Source organism: Giraffa tippelskirchi, chromosome 3 (genome assembly GCF_054371585.1).
Source record: "Giraffa tippelskirchi isolate mGirTip1 chromosome 3, T2T-mGirTip1v1.2.pri, whole genome shotgun sequence".
Taxonomy (NCBI): domain Eukaryota; kingdom Metazoa; phylum Chordata; class Mammalia; order Artiodactyla; family Giraffidae; genus Giraffa; species Giraffa tippelskirchi.
In genome coordinates this window covers 164,960,085-164,979,368 of record NC_137277.1, presented here as the reverse complement: position 1 = coordinate 164,979,368, position 19,284 = coordinate 164,960,085, and the positions used below count along the sequence as shown (strand labels likewise).

General features: G+C 56.6%; 1 protein-coding gene across 11 annotated transcripts in view; it reads right to left on the bottom strand.

Moving 5' to 3' along the window:
* SPEG (striated muscle enriched protein kinase) overlaps positions 1-19,284 on the bottom strand; it is a 58,641-nt gene that overhangs the window by 23,323 nt on the left and 16,034 nt on the right. For 5 of the 11 annotated variants that reach the window (XM_081584269.1, XM_081584268.1, XM_081584267.1 and 2 more), the window contains 9 exons: positions 18,535-18,678; positions 17,967-18,149; positions 7,754-7,929; positions 7,436-7,524; positions 6,229-6,404; positions 3,496-3,756; positions 2,199-2,357; positions 1,909-2,098; positions 1,578-1,801 (listed from right to left, as the gene is read on the bottom strand). In XM_081584269.1, coding sequence (XP_081440395.1) covers positions 1,578-1,801; positions 1,909-2,098; positions 2,199-2,357; positions 3,496-3,756; positions 6,229-6,404; positions 7,436-7,524; positions 7,754-7,929; positions 17,967-18,149; positions 18,535-18,678 — 1,602 coding nt within the window. Of the gene's footprint in view, positions 1-1,577; positions 1,802-1,908; positions 2,099-2,198; positions 2,358-3,495; positions 3,757-4,074; positions 4,892-6,228; positions 6,405-7,435; positions 7,525-7,753; positions 7,930-8,903; positions 9,177-17,966; positions 18,150-18,534; positions 18,679-19,284 lie in introns of those variants that run through there. The other 6 variants (XM_081584274.1, XM_081584273.1, XM_081584276.1 and 3 more) reach the window with 3 other exon arrangements.

Genomic DNA, 19,284 nt, shown 5'->3' with positions numbered 1-19,284 from the left:
TGCAGTAAGTGCCGAATACATTAGATTATAAATTACAATAAAATTTGTTTGCACTGTGTCCAGTCTGTGCCAGATATTTGACGTGCATTTCTTTCTCCATATCCTTTCAACAACCCTGAAAGAGTGTCTTCATGTTACCAATGAGGTCAGAGACATTAACAGACTTGTCCCAAGATCACACCACTAATAGACGATGAAGCCATGGCTCGAACTTGGTTCTCTCTGATTCCTAAGCTCTCTCTCTACACTGTGTTTCCTGAATGATGGTGAGGAGGCCATCCCCCGGAGGGACATGAAGGGGAAGAGACCTGTACTGTCCTTCCTCCTCGACGTCAGGGCCGTCCCCAAACACCCCTCCCCGCTCTTAGAGGTTATCTCTGCCCAGGACAGCCACCCATTCATTTATCTGTGCTGACACTATTTATAAAGGAAGAGAAGCCCAGAGCCACTGCTGACCCCAGATACAGACAGAAACAGAGGCGCCGGTTCAGACCCTGAGACAGACGCTCATCCTGGGCCTCAGAGCAGATTGGGAGATGGGAAGCCTGTGGGCTGAGCAAAGACAGTGGTGGATGGGGATCGAGGGTAGGGTCAGAGCCAAGGCGGTGACGCTGGGGATGGGAGGGGTGAGTGGAGCACGAGTGACAGGAGATGTCCTGGTTAGGAAGTCAGACGGTATTTGTCTGCCTTTAGGTAAATCTCTGTCCCTCTGTAAGCCTCAGTTTTCCCATCTGTAAACAGGGACCATAATACTTGCCTTACAGGCCTGTGGTGAAGAAGGTGGGATTCTCATGTCAGGCCTTGAGCATCAGGGCCTGGCACTCAAGAAGTGCTTACAAAGGCGAGTTTTGTCACAGTGCACCAGCAGTTAGAGGAACCCCTCACGGGTTGCAGGGCGGCACTGTCTGAGAGGCTGAAGGTAGACCTTCTCACACGAGGCTCAGATTCCTTCAAGGATGGAACTGAGATACTCCTTGAGAAAATACCATGGGCTAGGAGGACACCATCTCAAATATGTTCCTCTGTAATTTTCCTGCTGCTCTTTCTTCTTTATTTGTTATTGAATAACCCTGGACCAAGCATCCTTTTGATGCAGACGCTACCCACGTCGGGTTCTTCACTAGAATTTCTCCAGGAGGGTGTCACTTTATCGACAAGGATGATGGTAATGGTAACAACAGCAGCTGTAACCGTGACATTTAACACTCACTGGCCCCTTGCTATTTGTCCTAAGTGCTCTCTGTGTATTAACTGATTCAGTTCCCACAACAAGCCTACCACAGATGAGGAACCTGAGGCTTGGAGGGTTCTGTAACTTGCTCACAGTCAGTAGCAGGCTGCACTGCTGGGCTAGTAAGTGCTAACGGGCCTCTGAGGCCGAGAGTGGTGACTCAGCAGATGGGGGCCGGGAGGGCTCAAGACAGGAGGCTGTGACCCCATAGCCTCTCTGGGCTCCCAGGCACCCTATCCCTGACCAGGTGAGAAGGAGGGCCCGAGGGTGGGGAGAAGCGATAGGCTCTTGCAAGCAAAGAGGGTGCTGGAGGGGACAGCCCCAGGGGCCCTTCCCGGGCACGTACACTGTGTCATGCGCCGGTCATCGCTGCTCTGGATGCGGTGGCCGTTGTGGAACCAGCTGATGGTGGGATAGGGCAGGCCGGTCACCTGGCACTCCAGCATGGCCTCCTTGGCCAGTCCCACATCCAGGTCCTGCAGCGGCCGCAGAAAGTCGGGCATGGACAGTCGCTCCAGCTCACCCTGCTCGGGCTCCTCAGGGATGGAGGGCATCTTCTCCAGCTTGGAGCTGAAAGAACCACACAGCGGCCCAGGGGCCCAGAGTTGCATCTCTTAGCACAGGGCTGGGGCCCCCAGAGGCAGCCCTGGCTGCGCAGGGGGGCCCTGGGGCGGTACCTAGGGCCAGTGGCGGCCGTCCGAGGCTCCTCCACATAGAGCTGGGCTGAGCAGTGGGCCTGGCCGTGGGTGTTGGCGGCACTGACCGCGTAGAGGCCCTCGTCCTCACTGCCCACGTGCGCGATGTGCAGTGAATGCAGGCCCCCGTCCTGCCGTAGCCGCACGTTCTCGCTCTCCTCCACGGGGTGGCCTGCGAAGGATGAGGGGCAGGCAGCAGCCTCAGCCAGGGGCCCTGCCCTCTGACCCCTGGGCCCCCCACCCCCCGACATCTGCAGGGTGGAGGGCCATACCAAAGTGAGTCCAGGTAACAGAGGGGGGCGGGCTCCCGCTGATCTTGCAGTCGAAGCGGGCCGCGCGGCCCTCCAGCACTTCCACATCCTCTAGCAGCCGCGTGAACAGGGGCGCCAGTGAGGGCCGCACGGTCAGCCGGGCACTGCAGGTCAGTTCATCTGGCGAGAAGGGGTCAGCACTGGGGCAGGGAAGGCTGTGGAGCCCTGGGCGCACCAACCCCCCAGTCCCGCCCTTGTGCTGGGCAGGTAAAAGGAGCTCGGGCAAAAATTGGACCCTGCGAAGAGCCCAGCTAGATCCCGGGACACCAGACTGAGGCCACGGGCAAGATTGAGAGGCTGGACCATCTTCAGAGGCTGGTGGGCAGTGAGAATAGGCAGCAGGCTGCTGGGGCAGTGGGGATACGTGGGAGACCAGGGCATGGCCTGGCTCTCCCCTACTCACCTCGTCCTGCCCACCCAGGGTGAACCTCAGCACGGCTCTAAGAGAAGGGCCTAAAGCCAAGCCCACTCCGTCCTCCACACCCCTTCCCCCACCCTTGGAACTCTCCTCTATGCCCAGGTCGTGCCCACACTCCCTCACCCCCATCCCAGACCCAGAGCACATGCCCCTCTTCCCCACACTATCACTGCACGCAGAATCTTCTGGGGAAAACAGCAGCCCCTGACGCTGACCTGATCCCTTCCTGCTTACAAAGGCCTCAGTGTCCCCTTTAGGTGCACAGCAGCACGACCAGATGAGGCATTATCTCAGCTCCTCAAATGAGGACGGGGACCAGGTCAGAGATGTCATTAATAATCATAACAGCAGACATTCATTAGGCGCCCTCCTTTGCCAGGTGCTCAGCTTTGTCCATCCATACATTATCTCATTAGTCCTATCGCTCCCGCTACGAGGCAGGCATTATCACGATCCCTGTTTACAGCCGAACGGCCTAAAGCTCAGAGAAATGAAGTGACTTGTCCAGTTATGTGGCTGCAGTATAGCAGGGCAAGAACTGGAACCCCAGTCCAGGTGTGGTTGCTACACGCTGGCGGTGGGCTCCCCAACAGGAACAACAGTGAACACCGACACCGTGTCAAACACCTGCCTTGTGCCAGGTGCGACTGCTGGTGCTGACCTGATGGAGGCAAGTGTACTACACTCTCTCCCACCCCACTGCTCTTCTCCCCAGAGATGGAGGCTCATTTTCTGGTCGTCTTATTTGACACCAGCTCCATCGGGACTCCTTCACTTCCACTCCCCTCCCTCCAGCTCTTGGGAGCCGGCGGCAGCCCTCGGGCCCAAATGGGCAGTTACCTTTGGCCGTGCTGAGCTTGCAGGTGTAGACGCCGCTGTCGTCCTCATGCACAGAGGTGAGCAGCAGCTTGCATTTGCGGCCATCGAAATGCATCTTGCATTTGAGTAGTGCGGGCTGCAGCAGGCGGCCTCGGCACAGCCAGTCTACCTCCACGTCGGTGGGACCTGCCACCAGGCACTCAAACAGCGCCATCTCCCCGGCCCCCACGTCCACGTCCTGCAGAGGGGCCAGCACGGCCAGGGACCGGCTTTCAGGGTGTGCTGGGTGGGGGAAGCAGCCACAGGGGGCACACACGGAGCAGAGAAACACGGGGCGAGGGAGACACACACGCACACACACAGAGAGACAGACAGACACAGAGAGAGAGATGCATTTTGTTCCTTTGGAGACAGGGAAAGCCCGCCCGCCCAGCAGGCCAAGACAGCAAGGAGCTCCCAGGCCTGGCTTCCGCATGGCCATCCCACCTGGGCCAGAGAGGGGGATCTCAGGGGAAGCAGGAGGGAATCAAGGGCATGAAAACTGAGAGGGCCACATGGGAACAGAGACGGCGGCGGAAAAAGAAGACACAGCACACCAGCTGGGTACAAACTGGACTTTATTTGAACTAAGAAACAGGTATTTCTGAATATGTCCGCACCCACTACAGCAGGCCCCTACTCCTGTGCCAAGCCTGGCTAACTCTCATTCTCAAATAGAGCATCCCTGGCCCTGATGGTGAACAAGGGACCCCAAAGGGCCCTAAGCCTGCCGCCCAGGGCCAGGCCTCAGCCAGGCCTCCTCATCAGCACAGGGCCCAAGGGCCTCTGGCTTTTGGTCTCTTGTGAAATAGAAAGGATTGTGCCATTTAAAACCCATTTCTGGAATGGTCAGTGCCCCCTGAGGCCCTTGCCCACAGCCCCCTGCCCCTATGGTTCCCTCCATCCTGCGGACGCCAGGCCACGTCCTCTCCCCCTCTGCCTGACTCCACGCCAGCTGGGGGACATCCTTCCCTGACTGTCACAGACACACAGACAGACAAACAGAAAGACAGACAGGGCCTATAGCAGCGGCAGCACATGCACTCGCTGGGTGCTCCCCTTCAGGGAGAGACTGGGGGGTGGTCTTGATACCCCTCACAACCACCCCACCTCCTCCTCTGGCACCCAGTCCGTGGGGGAGCTCCCAGCCTGCCCGACCATGTGTCCACTTGGGGAGGGAGGGTCCATAAGGGCTCATGGGCTGTCCCAGGATGCTGCGTGGGTGGGGAGGGGAGGGGAGGCTGGGACAGGGTCCGGGCCGGCAGGGTCTGTGGGCAGGAGGCAGTGAAACACAGCGAGGTCCGAGAGGTGCCTGAGACAGGGGCGCGGCTCGGAGGGTAGCGGGGGGGAGCGCAGGCGGCCCCCTGAGCTCACTCGCCTGTGTACAGACAAAAACCTCAGTCAGCAAGCGGCAGGTTAGTGCAGCACACGCACACGCACGCACAGGCACGCACACGCACGCAGACCTGGCTAGGGCCCCTCTTAAGACTGCCAGGGCGGCATTGCTACTTTTGGCTCCCCACCCAGGTCGGCCCTGGGGGGAGGGGGTGGCAGTCAGCCAGAGGCCAGGTGGCCAGGGTTCCTGGGCAGGCAGAGGCCCTGGGCAACCAAGAGAAACGCATTCCTAGGCGTCAGGAGCACCCCCACAGCCTGGGGGACACTGAGAGGAATCCCAAAGAGAGAAGCACTGAGACGTGGGTTAACACAGAGAAGCAAGGCAGAGCCAGGCCCTGGGGGGATGGGGTGGGGTGGGGGCGGGGGAAGAAGCAGGATAGGGAAGGGGGCTAGGCTGGGGGGCCGTGTGGGCGGGAGGAGAGCTGAAGAATTCAGAGATGGAAGAGGTGGCAGCCCCAGGCACTGGAGGCATGGGCATGGTCACTAAGCACGTGGGGACCAGGAGGTGACCATGACTCTCAGGGTCCAGGCTACAACAGGGGGCTGGGGGGCGCCTCAGAGCTGGCCTCTGCCAGGAGGAGGGGGTGGTGGCTGAGTGTGGAGCTGGGGAGAGGGGTTCCTGGCCCTGAACTGCCCACAGGGAAGGAGGGGAGTAGGAGGTGAGGCAGATGGCCTGCACTGGGGAGGAAAAGCTTTGGCCCCACGGGGCCGCCTGCTGTCCCTGAGGCCTAGAGTCCACCTGCCCTTAGGCCCTGACTCCAGGGGCCCAGTCCTCTCCATCTCTTCCCAGCTCTGCTCACTCTGGAGACCCCGGGGTCCCTGCAATGCTCCATGCCCAAGTCACTTCAAGGGTCCCTCCGGACGGGTCCGACTACCAAACACTCCCCACTGCCACCCCCAACCACGGTATTGTCCACACAGCAATGGGACGGGTGGAAGAGGCAAGAGAGGAGCGGGGAGTGGGTGTGAGGAAGGGGCCTGGCGAGGTGACCAAGGCTTAGAAGAGTGAGAGATGAGGACCGCCGGCGACAGGAAGCAGGGTCTCTCAAGCTGGCACCGGAGCAGGCGTGATGGAGCGTAGGGAGGGCACTACTGTGTAGTAAGCTGAGCGCTCAACAATTTGCTGTGTGACCTAGGGCAAATCGCCTCCCCTCTCTGGGTCTCAGTTTACTCCCTACAGCATGAGCAGCTGAACTGGGGACCTCGAAGGCCCCTTCAGTGGTGACACGCCATTAACTAAGCTTGTATGAAAATTGGCAACTGGGCAGGGATGAGGCCGGGGCCAGGGTGAGGGGTTCGTAGAGAGCGTGAGGTACTCACCTCTGACCTCCAGGCGCGCCTCGCACTGTCGAGCGCCATACTCATTAACCGCCTTGCAGGTGTAGAAGCCGGCATCGCCCCGCTCAGCAGCCAGGATCCGAAGCCGACATAGCCCATCCTCTGCCTCCTCGGCAAAGCGCCGCTGGTCTGGGCGCACAGGCTGACGGTTTCTCAGCCTGTCGGAAGGGGGAGAACTCAGTCCCCGGGCCCTATGAGCATGAGGCTGCAGAGCCAAGCAGGCCTCCCACCCCAACATTGTTTGTCCGCTCCCCAGATGTGTCTTACTGGGCATGGGTACCGCTGGGTTACAGGGCTCACTTTTCACCCTGACTCAGAATCCCACCACTGCCCCCACACTAGGAACTTCCAGACACCCTCTGCCCACCTGAGTCACTCCCTTCTTGGAACCTAACTGCACTTGTGTGTGTGTGTATGCTTACTGTGACAGGTAAAGGTCTTAAAGGTCTTTGTGACCCTACGGACAGTAGCCCGCCAGGCTCCTCTGTCCATGGGATTTTCCGGGCAATTGCAATTAAGAGTAATACCAAGCTATTCAGCTCTTGATAATCCTTAGATTTTGTCTTGTTTTTACTTATGTTAATGGACAGATAGCTTTCTCAATTCCCAAAAGGAATAGAAAATAACTTACATTGTTAAAGAACTACACTAGGGACTAGATAATCATTTACAAGTGAAAAAGAAAACCCAAACCAATAGAAAGCTAAGCCAAATGAGTCATCAAATGGCACCTGGGATGAAGCCCTGCAGCTAAGGCCCAAGTTTAACTCTGGGCGCTGGCAGCTTAGAAACAAATTATTAAGTGTGGGCCCAGACCAGGGCTGGGCACAGCACAGGCCTCAAAAAATCACCCTATTGTCAAACCACAGGGATGAAGTTGGGATCAGGGTTGGGAGGCTTCTTCAGGAGTGAGAGGACACCTGGTCACTCACGCCAAGCGGACAGACAGGAGACCATCTGTTACCCAAACCCCTCGCAGAGGGGAAGCCCTGAATGAGTGTGAACACCAAGGCAGGGGTGGGGCCATGGTGTGGGTAACCTGGGATCCCACTGTGCCTGGGATGACGCCCCTTTGGACAGACTGAAGTCCACAAAGGGTTCACTGCCCCACCCCGCCAAAGCCAGGCTTCACAGAGCCCAGCCCGGAGCAGGCAAAGCTGGAAGATGGTAGTCAGGGGCTGCCACTCACCAGGAGACCACCGGCTTGGGCTCGCCCTGCACACGGATGCTCATGGTGACATCTTGGCCTTCCCTTACTGACTGGTCCATAAGTGAGACCTGCAGGGAACCCCAAAGTGTCAGGTGAGACAGGGCCCAGCTTTGGCTCCTAGGGGCGGGGGAACCCTGGGTCAGAGGTCTCTTACACACCAGTCTGACGGAGGCCCACTCTGGGTAAGAAGGGTTGATGGGACAAAGCCCCAGGCCTTGCTGAAGCCTGGTGTGGTCCCAAGAACAAAGGGCCACACAAAGGAATAGGGAGCTGGGGGCTGGCCTTAGGGGGTCTGACCTTGAAGGTAGGGGGCGCCTTGGAGCCAGTGTCCGAGGAACGGCGATTCTGGCCAGGACTGAGCTTCATGGTGGGGGCTCGGGGCCAGGTCTCCCCAGGTTCCGGGAACTCCTCTGGGGGGCTCAGATACTCCTCATCAGAGGTGATAGGACTGCTGAAAGGAGATGTAGACCCACCTGGAGGAGAGACAGAGGAGAAACACTGGCATAGAGAGTGATGTCTGGGAGGAAGAGGGGGTGGGCAGGGAGACTAAAACAACTGGTGGAATAGTCTGGGGTCAAGGACCTGATAAGGTCTGCAAAGTCGCAGAGCCCAGGAGTTGAGGTAGTTCCGTAAAGGCCCAGGAGCCAAGGAAGCTCCATAGGCCAGCCCTGCCCTGACTTCACATCCCGGGGCTCCTACTCACTTGCTGTGTGACCTTGCCCAGGTGTTTCCTGTCCCAGAGCCCTGGACTCGTGATCTGCCAGACGCTTCCAACCCTGACCCTGCTGATCCTCTTGAGTGGAGCAACCATAGGGAACAGCCTGGGGCAAAGAATTCGGGCCCCAGAGGGGCCATTCCTGGACCTTGCGGGAGATTTGGGATTCCACCGGAGCAGGGAACCCGCGTTCCCAGCACCGAACTGCAGGCCCCCCATGCAGGTGGTTCATGTCTCTGGACCCCAGAGTGGCACAACCAGGACACCCGTTTCTCGGGTGAGCTGGGCCTGGTGCAGAGGAACACACACCTCAGACAAGCCCCATCCTGACCTCAGTGCCAGGGCCCATGAGGCGGCACTGTCCAGCCAGCCCTTCCCCCACTCCCTTCTCAGCTTCCTGCCCCAGATACCCCAGGGGCACCTGTTGGCCCCAGCCCTGGAGCACAAACCCCAAAACTCTCAGAGGCCAGGAAGGCAGAGTTTTGAGTCATCCACAGAGAAGGGCAGCTCGGGAAGAGGAGGGGGCGCCAGCACTGCTTTGGGAGAGGGGTGTCCCCAGGGCCCTGACGCCCTCCCCTGCAACTGGCCAAGGGCCCAGCCTCACTGAGCTGGCTCCAATCCGACTGCCAAATACAGACATGAATCTGCCACAGCCCCCTGGCCCCTCCTCCTGGTCCCCCACCCCAAGCCCCTTTGGCTTCGCCCAGGGGCAGGGCTTGCACCCCAACTTACCCCGCGAGACTCTGCACACGGACCCCAGCCGGTGCTTGTCCTGAAGGCTCTGTCCTGGCACCAAGCCTCCTTCGGCCTGCCCACTGCCCACTGCCCACCCCTCCGGTTCCCCAGGGAGCCAGAGTCCAGCCTGCCCAGCCCCACTCACTCTGCTGAGGCTCTGCACGAGGTCCGGGGGGAGGGGAAGGAGCCTGGGGAGGGGGAAGGAGGAGGTAGGGGCTGGCCTGGCTGGGACAGGCTGGGTGGCAGGCAGGCAGCTGGCCGGGGGAGGTGGTGTCTGGGCCCTGGAGCAGAGGGGGAGGAGAGGGGAGGGGCAGAGCAGCCTCCCTATTTAGCCACCCTGCTCATTCCCAAGCAGCGGGATCTGCCTTTTCTCTCCTTACAGCTTCTGGACCCTGACAAACGAGAAGCCCCTTTAATATGCCTTGGCTCAGGGTGGGGGGGCGGCGCTCAGTCCCCAGGGGAAGACAAGAGTGATACCTGGCTGCAGCAGTCAAGACGCCCGCACTGACCCATTTGTCTTGCAGTGTCCACCACAGGAGGTACTGACAGCAAAGGGCCCCTATGATGCCCTTTTCCCTGACCAAACGGCCAAGCTCCCTGACGCTGGAATCCACACCACCAAGCCTCAACTGCTAGAGCTGGGCCATACCCAGTGCCTCCCTGGTGCTGAGGATCAGAGAGCTGTCAGAACTTTTGACTTCTACTTGAGGGGCCCGGAGTCCCCTTTCTGCCTCCCCAGTCCTGCCCACAGGGCAGCTGTGGCCCCGCAGGGACCGTGGGTTCCTGAGCCTTGCACCCAGCCCCCTCCTCTACCAGCTCTACCAGGGACCTGTCGGCGACATCCGTCACCCTCTCTGCCCACCAGAGCCGACAGGTCAGGAGGTCAGAGGCTGCTGCCCACAGGGACCCCTCACCACTAGCACCCATCTGCACGTGGATGGGCATGGGGCTTGGAGACAGAGCAGCAGAGCAGGGGAGCTGTTGAGGAGAGGTCACATGGCCTTCTCCCGCCTGTAATCACCCCCGCCCCGCAGCCACATTCCCAAGCTATGACCTGTGTTTCCCAGCACTGCTAGTGAAGAAGCGGGGAGGGCCCACCATTCAGGTTGGCTGTCCTGACATGGAGGTGGAGAGGGAAGTCAGGACGGCACTTGATGAGCATCTGCTCAGGGTTTGACCCCTAGTTGATGCCGAGATCACAGGCATAGCCCTGGAGGCAGGCGTTCCCCTCCCCTCCCTGGAGTCTGGTGACCTCTGGGGTCACCTGCAGGATGGACAGCACTGAAGCAGCTCAAGTACCCAAAGAGAGACTGCAGAGATTAGAGCTTGACCGGCAGGGTTTGCAGGGAGCCTGAGACCCCTGGTGGTGGCTGGGGGAATAGCACCAGGGGCATGGGGTGATCAAGTGATTCAGGAATCAACCTGCAATGCAGGAATCCCAGGTTCGATTCCTGGGTCGGGAAGATCCGCTGGAGAAGGGGTAGGCTACCCACTCCAGTATTCTTGGGCTTCCCTTGTGGCTCAGAGCTGGTAAAGAATCTGCCTGCAATGCGGGAGACCTGGGTTTGATCCCTGGGTTGGGAAGATCCCCTGGAGAAGGGAAAGGCTACTCACTCCAGTATTCTGGCCTAGAGAATTCTATGGACTGTATAGTCCATGGGGTCGCAAAGAGTAGGACACAACTGAGCGACTTTCACTTTCACTTTCAGCTTAGCAGCTTCCTGGGAAGCTCAGCTGGTAAAGAATCTGCCTGCAATTCAGGAGACCCCAGTTCAATTCCTGGGTTGGGAATTGGGAAGCCCACAAGTCAGGAGCCCTCCCTCTTAAGACCGGCGCATCTCAACATCCCCAAAGGTGTCACTGGTATAGATACAGTCACAGCCACCTACATGAAAAGCCTCTACATCAGGGCTTCTCAAAGTGGTCCTGAACCACCCATATCAGGACCACCTGGCAGCCTATTTAAACTATAGATTTCTGACCTGAAGAATTAGATTTCCTGAAACAGGAGAAATTTTTTTAATGGCCTGTCCCCAGGGAGATTCTTATGCATAGAAACATTTAGGGACCCCAGGACCCTCAGCAGATGAGGGCAACCCAAAGAAATGGTATCACTAAGTCCCACCTCAGCTGGCCAACAAACTTCAAGGCCAAGCTCCAGACCTTGGAGGACTGGCTTCACTGGCCTCTCACCTGGCACAAGGCCCCTGACTCATGGTGGTGCTTCTCAGAGTTCACCTGGCACCAGAATCGTGTGGAGAGCTCCTTAAACCACAGCTCACTGGGCCCCAGCCCGAGTTTCTAATGCTGTGTGTCTGGCTGGGGCTGTTATCCTCTATCTCTAACACATCCCAAGGTGATGCTGATGCTCTTGGTCTGGGGTCCACTCCTGGGGGACCACTACTCTATGGTCTCTACTGCATCCCAACCTCCACTCTCAGGCAGATCCTCATTACCGTTGGCAGATTCGCATCCCGCCCAGCCTCTGCATGTGACCTAGGCTTTTCCAGGGGTTTGTGAAAGCTTCTACCCTCACTGCCATCTCAGTGGTCCACTCCACCCCAGCTGTCCAGGAGGGCCTCCAGGTATGACTGGAAGGGCTGGCAGGGGTGAAGACAAGAGTGGTGTCCTCAGGAAACTTCCAGCTGGTTGAGATGACAAACCAGATACACACATGACTATAACAGCAAGCATGACTAAGGTGGCAAGAGTGGAGCTTACCGATAAGGGTCAGATGAATACAGAGAGCGGGATGTTACTTTCAGCTAAGGGAAGAAGGGAGAACTGATGGAAGGGTGGTATTAGAATTCAGAGTTTGGTTTAAGTAGGAAAAAGCATTCCTGGCAGTGGAAACCAGCTGAACAAATGCTCAAAGGCAGAAAGCGTGTGCAGTGAACTGTAGCTCATCCTTCTGGCTCAAAACTAGGTAAAAAAGAAAGAAGTGGGACATGACAGTGTCAGCGCCTCTGGCCATCAGGGGGTCATACTCAGGCCCAGGCGGTCAAGGTCTGCTTCAGGGGTGCAGCCTTCACTCTGAGGGCAAAGGGGAGCTCTGGGAGGTACCTGAGGAAGGGGTGACGTGCCGGAGGCTCGCAGCACTGACATACGTGGTCGGATTGTTCACAGCCCACTCTTCACATGCACTGTCTTGGGAGATCCTCTAGAGGTGATTCCTCTAAATGCCTGCTGGGTAACCCCGCTGCCGAAGTGAGGGAAGGGAGGGCACAGGCTGGCCTGCAGCTGGAAGTGTCCACAGGCGCTGCCAGGAAGTGTCCCCCCTTAGAGAAAGAGAAGGGCTGTGCTGAGAATGTTTCTGTTTTGGCTTAAAATGGACCTGGAAGCAGAGAGAACTTCACGTGGTCAGCCTGACCTAGCCATGGAAGCGGTTAATTCCCTACTTGGGGCTGCCACACGTTTAGATAAACTGGCACTAATGGTGGATGAGGTCCCCATTCTTTTTTTCTTTTTTGGCCACACCGCATGGCTTGTGGGATCTTAGTTCTCCAACCAGGGATCGAACCCAGGGCCTTCAGTGGTGAAAGCACGAAGTCCTAACCACTGGACACCCCGTCATTCTTCTGCCAGCTGTGCGTGATGACTCCCACTCTGGGATAGCAGCTTTTGTGGGCCAACCCGCTTCCGGTAGAGAGCAGTGCCGGGGGTGTGCTGAGTCAGGTCAAGGGACCACGCTGCTTTCTTAGATGCTGTCCAAACTGCCATCAAAGATGGACAAAAGGGCCGTGTGGCACTTCAAGGTCCCCTCCATGAGCAGCTGCTGCCTTCCCAAGGAAAAACCCTGTGATTCTGCAGCAACAGGCCAAGACCAGGGGCAAGAAGAAGCGGGGGGGTGGGGAGGGCAGATGTTGGTGTCATGATTTCTTCTTCCTTTGTTTTTACACTCATGACCTCCAATAAACCACTTCTTCCCTATTATGATAGTGTGGGTCCTACTGGTGGGACCAGAATGAGCTTTGTTAAGCCTTATCCTCTGGCCCAAATGTCCTTAGCCTAATCGTTAGCTCCACAGATCCTCACAAATCTTACCAAGGAAAGTAGCCCAGGAGTTACAAAGTGACCCTTGCTTTGTAGACGAGAACACGCGGCCAGCTGGGGCCAAGGTCTCAGCTGGAAAATGCTAGAACCCTAGACTCAAATATAGGAGACCTGTGTTTGAGGGGAGGGCTGAAGGCAGCTGGACAAAGGCCTGGGTGCATGAATCCCCCACATCTCCCCTCCTCCTGACCAGAGCCTGCAGTGGGGGTGAGCTGAGCACAGGCACCAGGCACTCAGGGTAACAAAGCAGCACTATAGTCATGGGAAAGGTGGGGAGTGAGAGAGGAAGGACAGAAACCCTCCCCCAGGCTGATTCACCCACAGAGTGCATGGACAGTCTCTGCCCCCCCACTCTAGGAGCTCCAGAGCACAATTTTAACCTTGTGCTTCAAACCTTGACTCCTTTAGGGTAGCGGAAGAGGGGATGGTACAGTGCAGTGATTAGGAGGACAAGCTTGGGAGACCCAGGGATAGGGCTTCAAATCATGATCTGGCCTCCAGCGGCCTCTGCTCCTAGAACTGAGCACCCAACAGGGTAGACACCAGCTGCTTGAGACAGTTTCAGTGCACTTTAACTAAAATGAAATAAAACAAAAAAGTCAGCTCTTCGGTCACACTGGCCACCTTTCATGTATTCAACAGCCACCTGTAGTTAGTGGCTACCCTATTAGGGCAAATAAGAATGTTTCTATCATCACAGGAAGTTCTATGATCAGTGATGCTCTGAAGCAATTTGCTAAAGCTTCCCAAGTCTCCGTTTCCTCATCTGTAACATGGTCATGACAGACTGTGGGCTGAAAAGCAGAGACATCACTCTGCTGACAAAGGACCATATACAGTCAAGGCTATGGTCTTCCCAATTCACGTTGAGAGTTGGACTGTAAAGAAGGCGGACACCGAAGAACAGATGCCTTTGAACTATGGTCCTGGAGAAGACTCCTGAGAGTCCCTTGGACAGCAAGGAGATCTAATCAGCCAATCTTAAGGGAAATCAACCCTGCACTCATTGAAAGGACTGATGCTGAAGTTGAAACTCCAGTATTTTGGTCATTTAATGTGAACAGCTGACTCACTGGAAAAGTCCCTGATGCTGGGAAAGATTGCAGGCAGAAGGAGAAGAGGGCGTCAGAGGATGAGATGGCTGGATAGCATCACCAATGCAATGGACATGAACTTGGGCAAATTTGGGGAGGTGGTGAGAGACAGAGAGGCCTGGCGTGCTGCAGCCCATGGGGTCATAAGAGTTGGACATGACTGGGCAACTGAACAACAACAACAACAGGGGCATAATAGTAAAGCCTACCTCCCAGGGTGGGATTACATATGAGAACCCAATCAACACAAGACCTGGTACACATAAAAAGCAGGGACATCACTTTGCCAACAAAGGTCTGTATAGTCAAAGCTATGGTTTTTCCAGTAGTCATGTATGGATGTGAGAGCTGAACCATAAACAAGGCTGAGCACCAAAGAATTGATGCTTTCAAACTGTGGTGCTAGAGAAGACTCTTGAAGAGTCCCTTGCACAGCAAGGAGATCTAACCAGTCAATCCTAAAGGAAATCAACCCCGAATATTCATTGGAAGGACTTATACTGAAGCTGAAGCTCCAATCCTTTGGCCACCTGATTCGAAGAGCCGACTCATTGGAAAAGACCTTGAGGCTGGGAAAGATTGAGGGCAGGAGGAGAAGGGGATGACAGAGGATGAGATGGTTGCATGGCATCATCGACTCAACGGACATGAGTCTGAGCAAACTCCGGGAGACAGTGAGGGACAGGGAAGCCTGGCGTGCTGCAGTCTATGGGGTTGCAAACAGTCGGCTACAACTCACTGACTGAACGACAATAACACGTTACCTTATTCTGCCATCCATGCTGTTTATTTGTTTCATAGGTGAGTATCTCCATTGCTCTAAATCACCTGTTGCTTCTAACATTCTGAAGCAGATTACAGATGCTCAATAAAGGCTGCTGCCCTTGTGCTAACTCTGTCACTTTACCCTTTCATCATCCCGTCTGTAAAGCGGCAATGTTACTCCCCGAAATGTTCCTCTCCAAGGGGTATATGTGGTGGGATGCAGCTCAAGTGAAGGGAGAAATGTGAAACGGTTTGGAAAAAAGTATCTGCCACTCTCCAAACACAAGAAACTGCTCAGAGACATGAAGCACTTGGCACCCAGTCGGTGCTCAGTAAATGCGTGTGTGATGGATGCGGGCAGCATTGAGAATGCTTAGCTTCAGTTAGGCACACCTCCCACACACCCCCACTACTCGCCCCAACACACACACACACACACCCCTCGGGAGCATGACTGGGTCTCCACAGAGTTATCCAGTGGGGTGGGGTGGGCGGGGAGGGAACCAGGGCTGGGCTGAGGCTGCAGAGGCAGCGAGGGCAGGCTCTGCCCTGCAAATCCAGCACCCAGGGAACTCTATTCTTCAGTTACCCCTGTTCCCGAAGTTCCCAGCCAGGAACTGAGATCTGCTGGATCTCAAAAGTTTGCTCTGTTGCAGGGGGAAAACCCCAAAAGGGCACTGGGCAGTCACCCCTGGTTACCAAGAGGGGCCAGAAGGAGCAAGAAAGGAAGGTGGTTCCAAGAGGCCTCTTCCTACAAGACACTCTGCCCTCCCTCCCTCAACCCACTCCCACCCCACCCACAGCCACACTGCCTGACACCCTTCCCTTGCCCCACCTCCTCAGTCCCCACAGACTCCAGGCCTGGGACCCCCGCCCTTGCCAAATGTCTGTGCCACACGCAGGTTCCACCCATTCCTGCTGCTTTCTGGGTCCACTGGCCCCCGTCCAGCTGCTCTGGACCAAACAGCGCCTTGTAGGGTAAGAAAATCTGCTTTCTCCACGACAGCCGCATCTAGACTCACATGCTTGTCCCTCAAGCCCTGGGGCCCTCCAGCCAGCCTGGCTTATGGGAACTGCTCCTTGGCCACAGTGCCTGATGTGGCTGACTAATGTGATGAAGCTTTCTGGCTCCCCAGGCTGGAGGAGGCACAGAGATGCTGTGGCGGGCTGAAGACCCGGGACTGGGAAATACAGAGGGGCTGTGGGCCGCAGGCCTGGCGAGGGCAGGGAAGGAGTCCCCAAGGCACAGACAGGCTGAAGGAAGGGCAGAAAAGGAAGAGGCAATTTCCTGGGAGCCTCATGGAAACCCATGCTCCTGTGCTCAACATCACCCCTTAATAATGCTAATAACTAACATTTGTCTACAGCTTTACAGTTCATAAAGCTCGTTCACACATTTGCTTTCATTTGTGAGGATGGTATAATTATCTCTGGTTTACAAACGAGGAAACTAAAGTGCAGGGAGGTTCGGTGTGGCGAACGTAGAACTCCCAGTCCAGTGCTGACAGTTGCCTTGCCCCAAGCCTCCTTCCCAACCTTAAAAGGCTTTCAAATGGCCCTGAGCCAGTATTGGGGCAAACTGCCCCCCCATCCCCCGTCGACCACCACGCATGTACAACCCTCGGCCAAATCTCAGCCCAAGCCAGGTATTGACCGGAGTCCTGGAGGCAGGCCTGGGCCCCCTAAGGGGAGCGGGGAGCTGAGTCAGAAGCCAGATCCCGGAGGTGATGGAAGGACGGAAGCATGCAGTGGAGGGATGGGTATGATTCAGCGTGGTGGGAGGGGTGAGCAGAAGGAGAACACCTAACACGTGGGCTCCTGGGAGGGGGATGTAAGCTAAGGAAGAGGCACACCTGCAGGTCTGCAAAGCCAGACAGGTGCAACCCAAAGGACCTAATGCAGGACTGGGACTCAGGCCAGACACCGCCAAGAATTCCCTAATCTCTCTGATCGTGAAGGTGCTGAGGACCCAGGACCACAGCAAAATGGGCTTTGTAATCTTGTCTCCGGCAGCACTGAGTGAAAGGAAAGGACAGAACAAGGCGTACTATTCCCCATCCAGGCCCGCCCAGCCCCTCCCCCTGCTCGTCTAATTCCCAGGCTCCTTCAGGGCTCTGATGTCTCTCAGTCCAGGATCTCACAACACCAACAGATCGCCTGGCCAGTCTAGTTACCAGGTTCATCTACCCTGCACTGTCCTCTATCCCAGGTCTGCTGACCTAGGTTGATTACCCAGTGGTAATCTCCTTAATAAACTTCCCTGGTGGCTCAGACAGTAAAGCGTCTGCCTACAATGCAGGAGACCTGGGTTCAATTCCTGGGTTGGGAAGATCTCCTGGAGAAGGAAATGGCAACCCACTCCAGTATTCTTGCCTGGAAAATCCCACGGACGGAGGAGCCTGGTAGGCTACAGTCCATGAGCGACTTTTCCTTTTGAAACACCCCCTACCCTCTCTCACCTCCCCACCCTCCCACTGCCCAGGGCCAGCACTTTTTCAGCCCAGCAACCTGAATGACTTGAACTGGCCATGCACACCGACACCAGTCCTCAACCCGAAAGAAACTGGGCTCAAATCCAAAGGAAGTAGTCTGACACCAAGAAAGGACTTTTCATAAAAATAGAAAACGAGGCAGCCTCAGCTATGTCCCAAGAGGTACTCTCAGAGGCATCTTCTATCAGGCTCTGGGTTCAACTGAAGGAGCAAGGGAGCAGGGGAAGGTTGTGGCACTTAAAAGCATCTGTTTTTACAGGAGGTGGGAGTGGGGGTGGCCATTCTAGAGAGGAAATGGCTTCAGAAGACTCCTGATGGCTTTTAAACCCTTTGAGCTGGGAGATTCTTTGTCTCTGAGACTCAAGGATAATTTGCTTTCCCCACAGAACCCCATTCAGGGAAATGCCATGGGAGGAGGGCATTTAGAGGATGTCGAAAGACACACTTCAATGACTTCATGAATTGGCCTCTCTGGCATGTGCCTTGGGAATCTGGCTGCTGCTTTGAGGCCAGGGCCATTTAAAATGCTTCCACTAGAGCAGCCAACACAGGAGAATGGACTAGAATGCACACTGGTTGAGAGCCCAAGCACCAGGCTAGGAGTGGGAAGGGTCACTGCTCACCCCGCCTGGCCCCGGGGCCCGTGGGCTCCCTACCAGGTCTCACGGCCAGCGTGGCAGCACAGCAGGCCTGGCCCAGCTCATTGGTGGCAGTGGCTGCATAGCTCCCAGCATCGGCAGCCCGGGCCTCCCGGAGCAGCAGGGTGTGCCGTTCACCTTCTGCCCGGATGAGAAGGCGGCCATCACTGCGCAGCAGGGACCCATCCTTCTGCCAGGACACTGTGGGGAAGCAGCAGAGTGACCAGGTTGTCCTTGCCCACAGGGGCCCACTGGGGCCAATCTCCCCCCACCCCACCCCACACAGGGCCCACAGCACTCCTCTCCCCACCCCAGGGAATCCTGAGGACTGGCCCCTCAGTCACAGAAGTCCAGGCCCACCTTCCCGTCTCTCAAGGGACTGTGACCCCCTACAGACACACACACACACACACACACACACACACACGACACAGCAGTCTGGCCAGCCCCATGGAGTGGATGATCTCCCCGCCTGCCCCCTGTACACCCTCCCTCCCCTTCCCCCCAAGGACTGGGGTGGGAGGCAGGGAGGGGGGAATCTCCCCTCCTTCCCTCAGTCTTAGCGGACCCCAGGCCTAAAGCTCACCTTGGGGCAGGGGGTTGGCGGTAACAATGCACTTGAGCAGCACGTCCACCCCTGGGGCCACCACCGCATTCTGCAGGGGGATCTCAAACACGGGGGCCTCCAGGGGCTCTTCTCCAGCAGACACGTAGGAGTCATCCGAAGACTCTGCGGGACACATGGGCGAGAGGGTAAGGGGACATGTCCCTGTGGGAATGACTCGGGGGAGAGGGGGCAAATCCAGAGAGAGGGCCTTCTGGAAGGCAAGGGTTGGAGAGCGAAGGGTCTCTCTCCTGAACTTCCCGAGACAGGGAAGAAAGGAAAACACAAGGGAGTTCTCAAAGAGAACAGGGCGGCGGGACTCTATGGTGGTTTGGCTGTTTCATTTTAGCCACAGTTAGGGGGCTGGTTTCTGGAGGACAACAGGGACTGCGCTGTGTGTGTCTTTATACAAATCAGTCATCAGCGACTCTAGATCAGGCCCTCTGCAAGGTGCTCTGAGGGGCACATGACTTCATAAGCTTCCAAACAGAGAACAAGCCAACAGCAACCCAAGACCTAAGCGATGCTAGTGTGACAGGGCAATGTGTGGTAAACTGTCAAACTAGTGATGCCACTGGATTAAAAAAGGGAGCAGCAGGTGCTTCTGGCAACCATGAGAAGCCTCATGAAGATCAGCTTTGACTGTGTCCATTCACCAAACAGTAACACTGCACTTACTGCTTGCTCTGTACGAGTACCAGGGACACAACAAGAAATAAGAGGCAGTCCCTG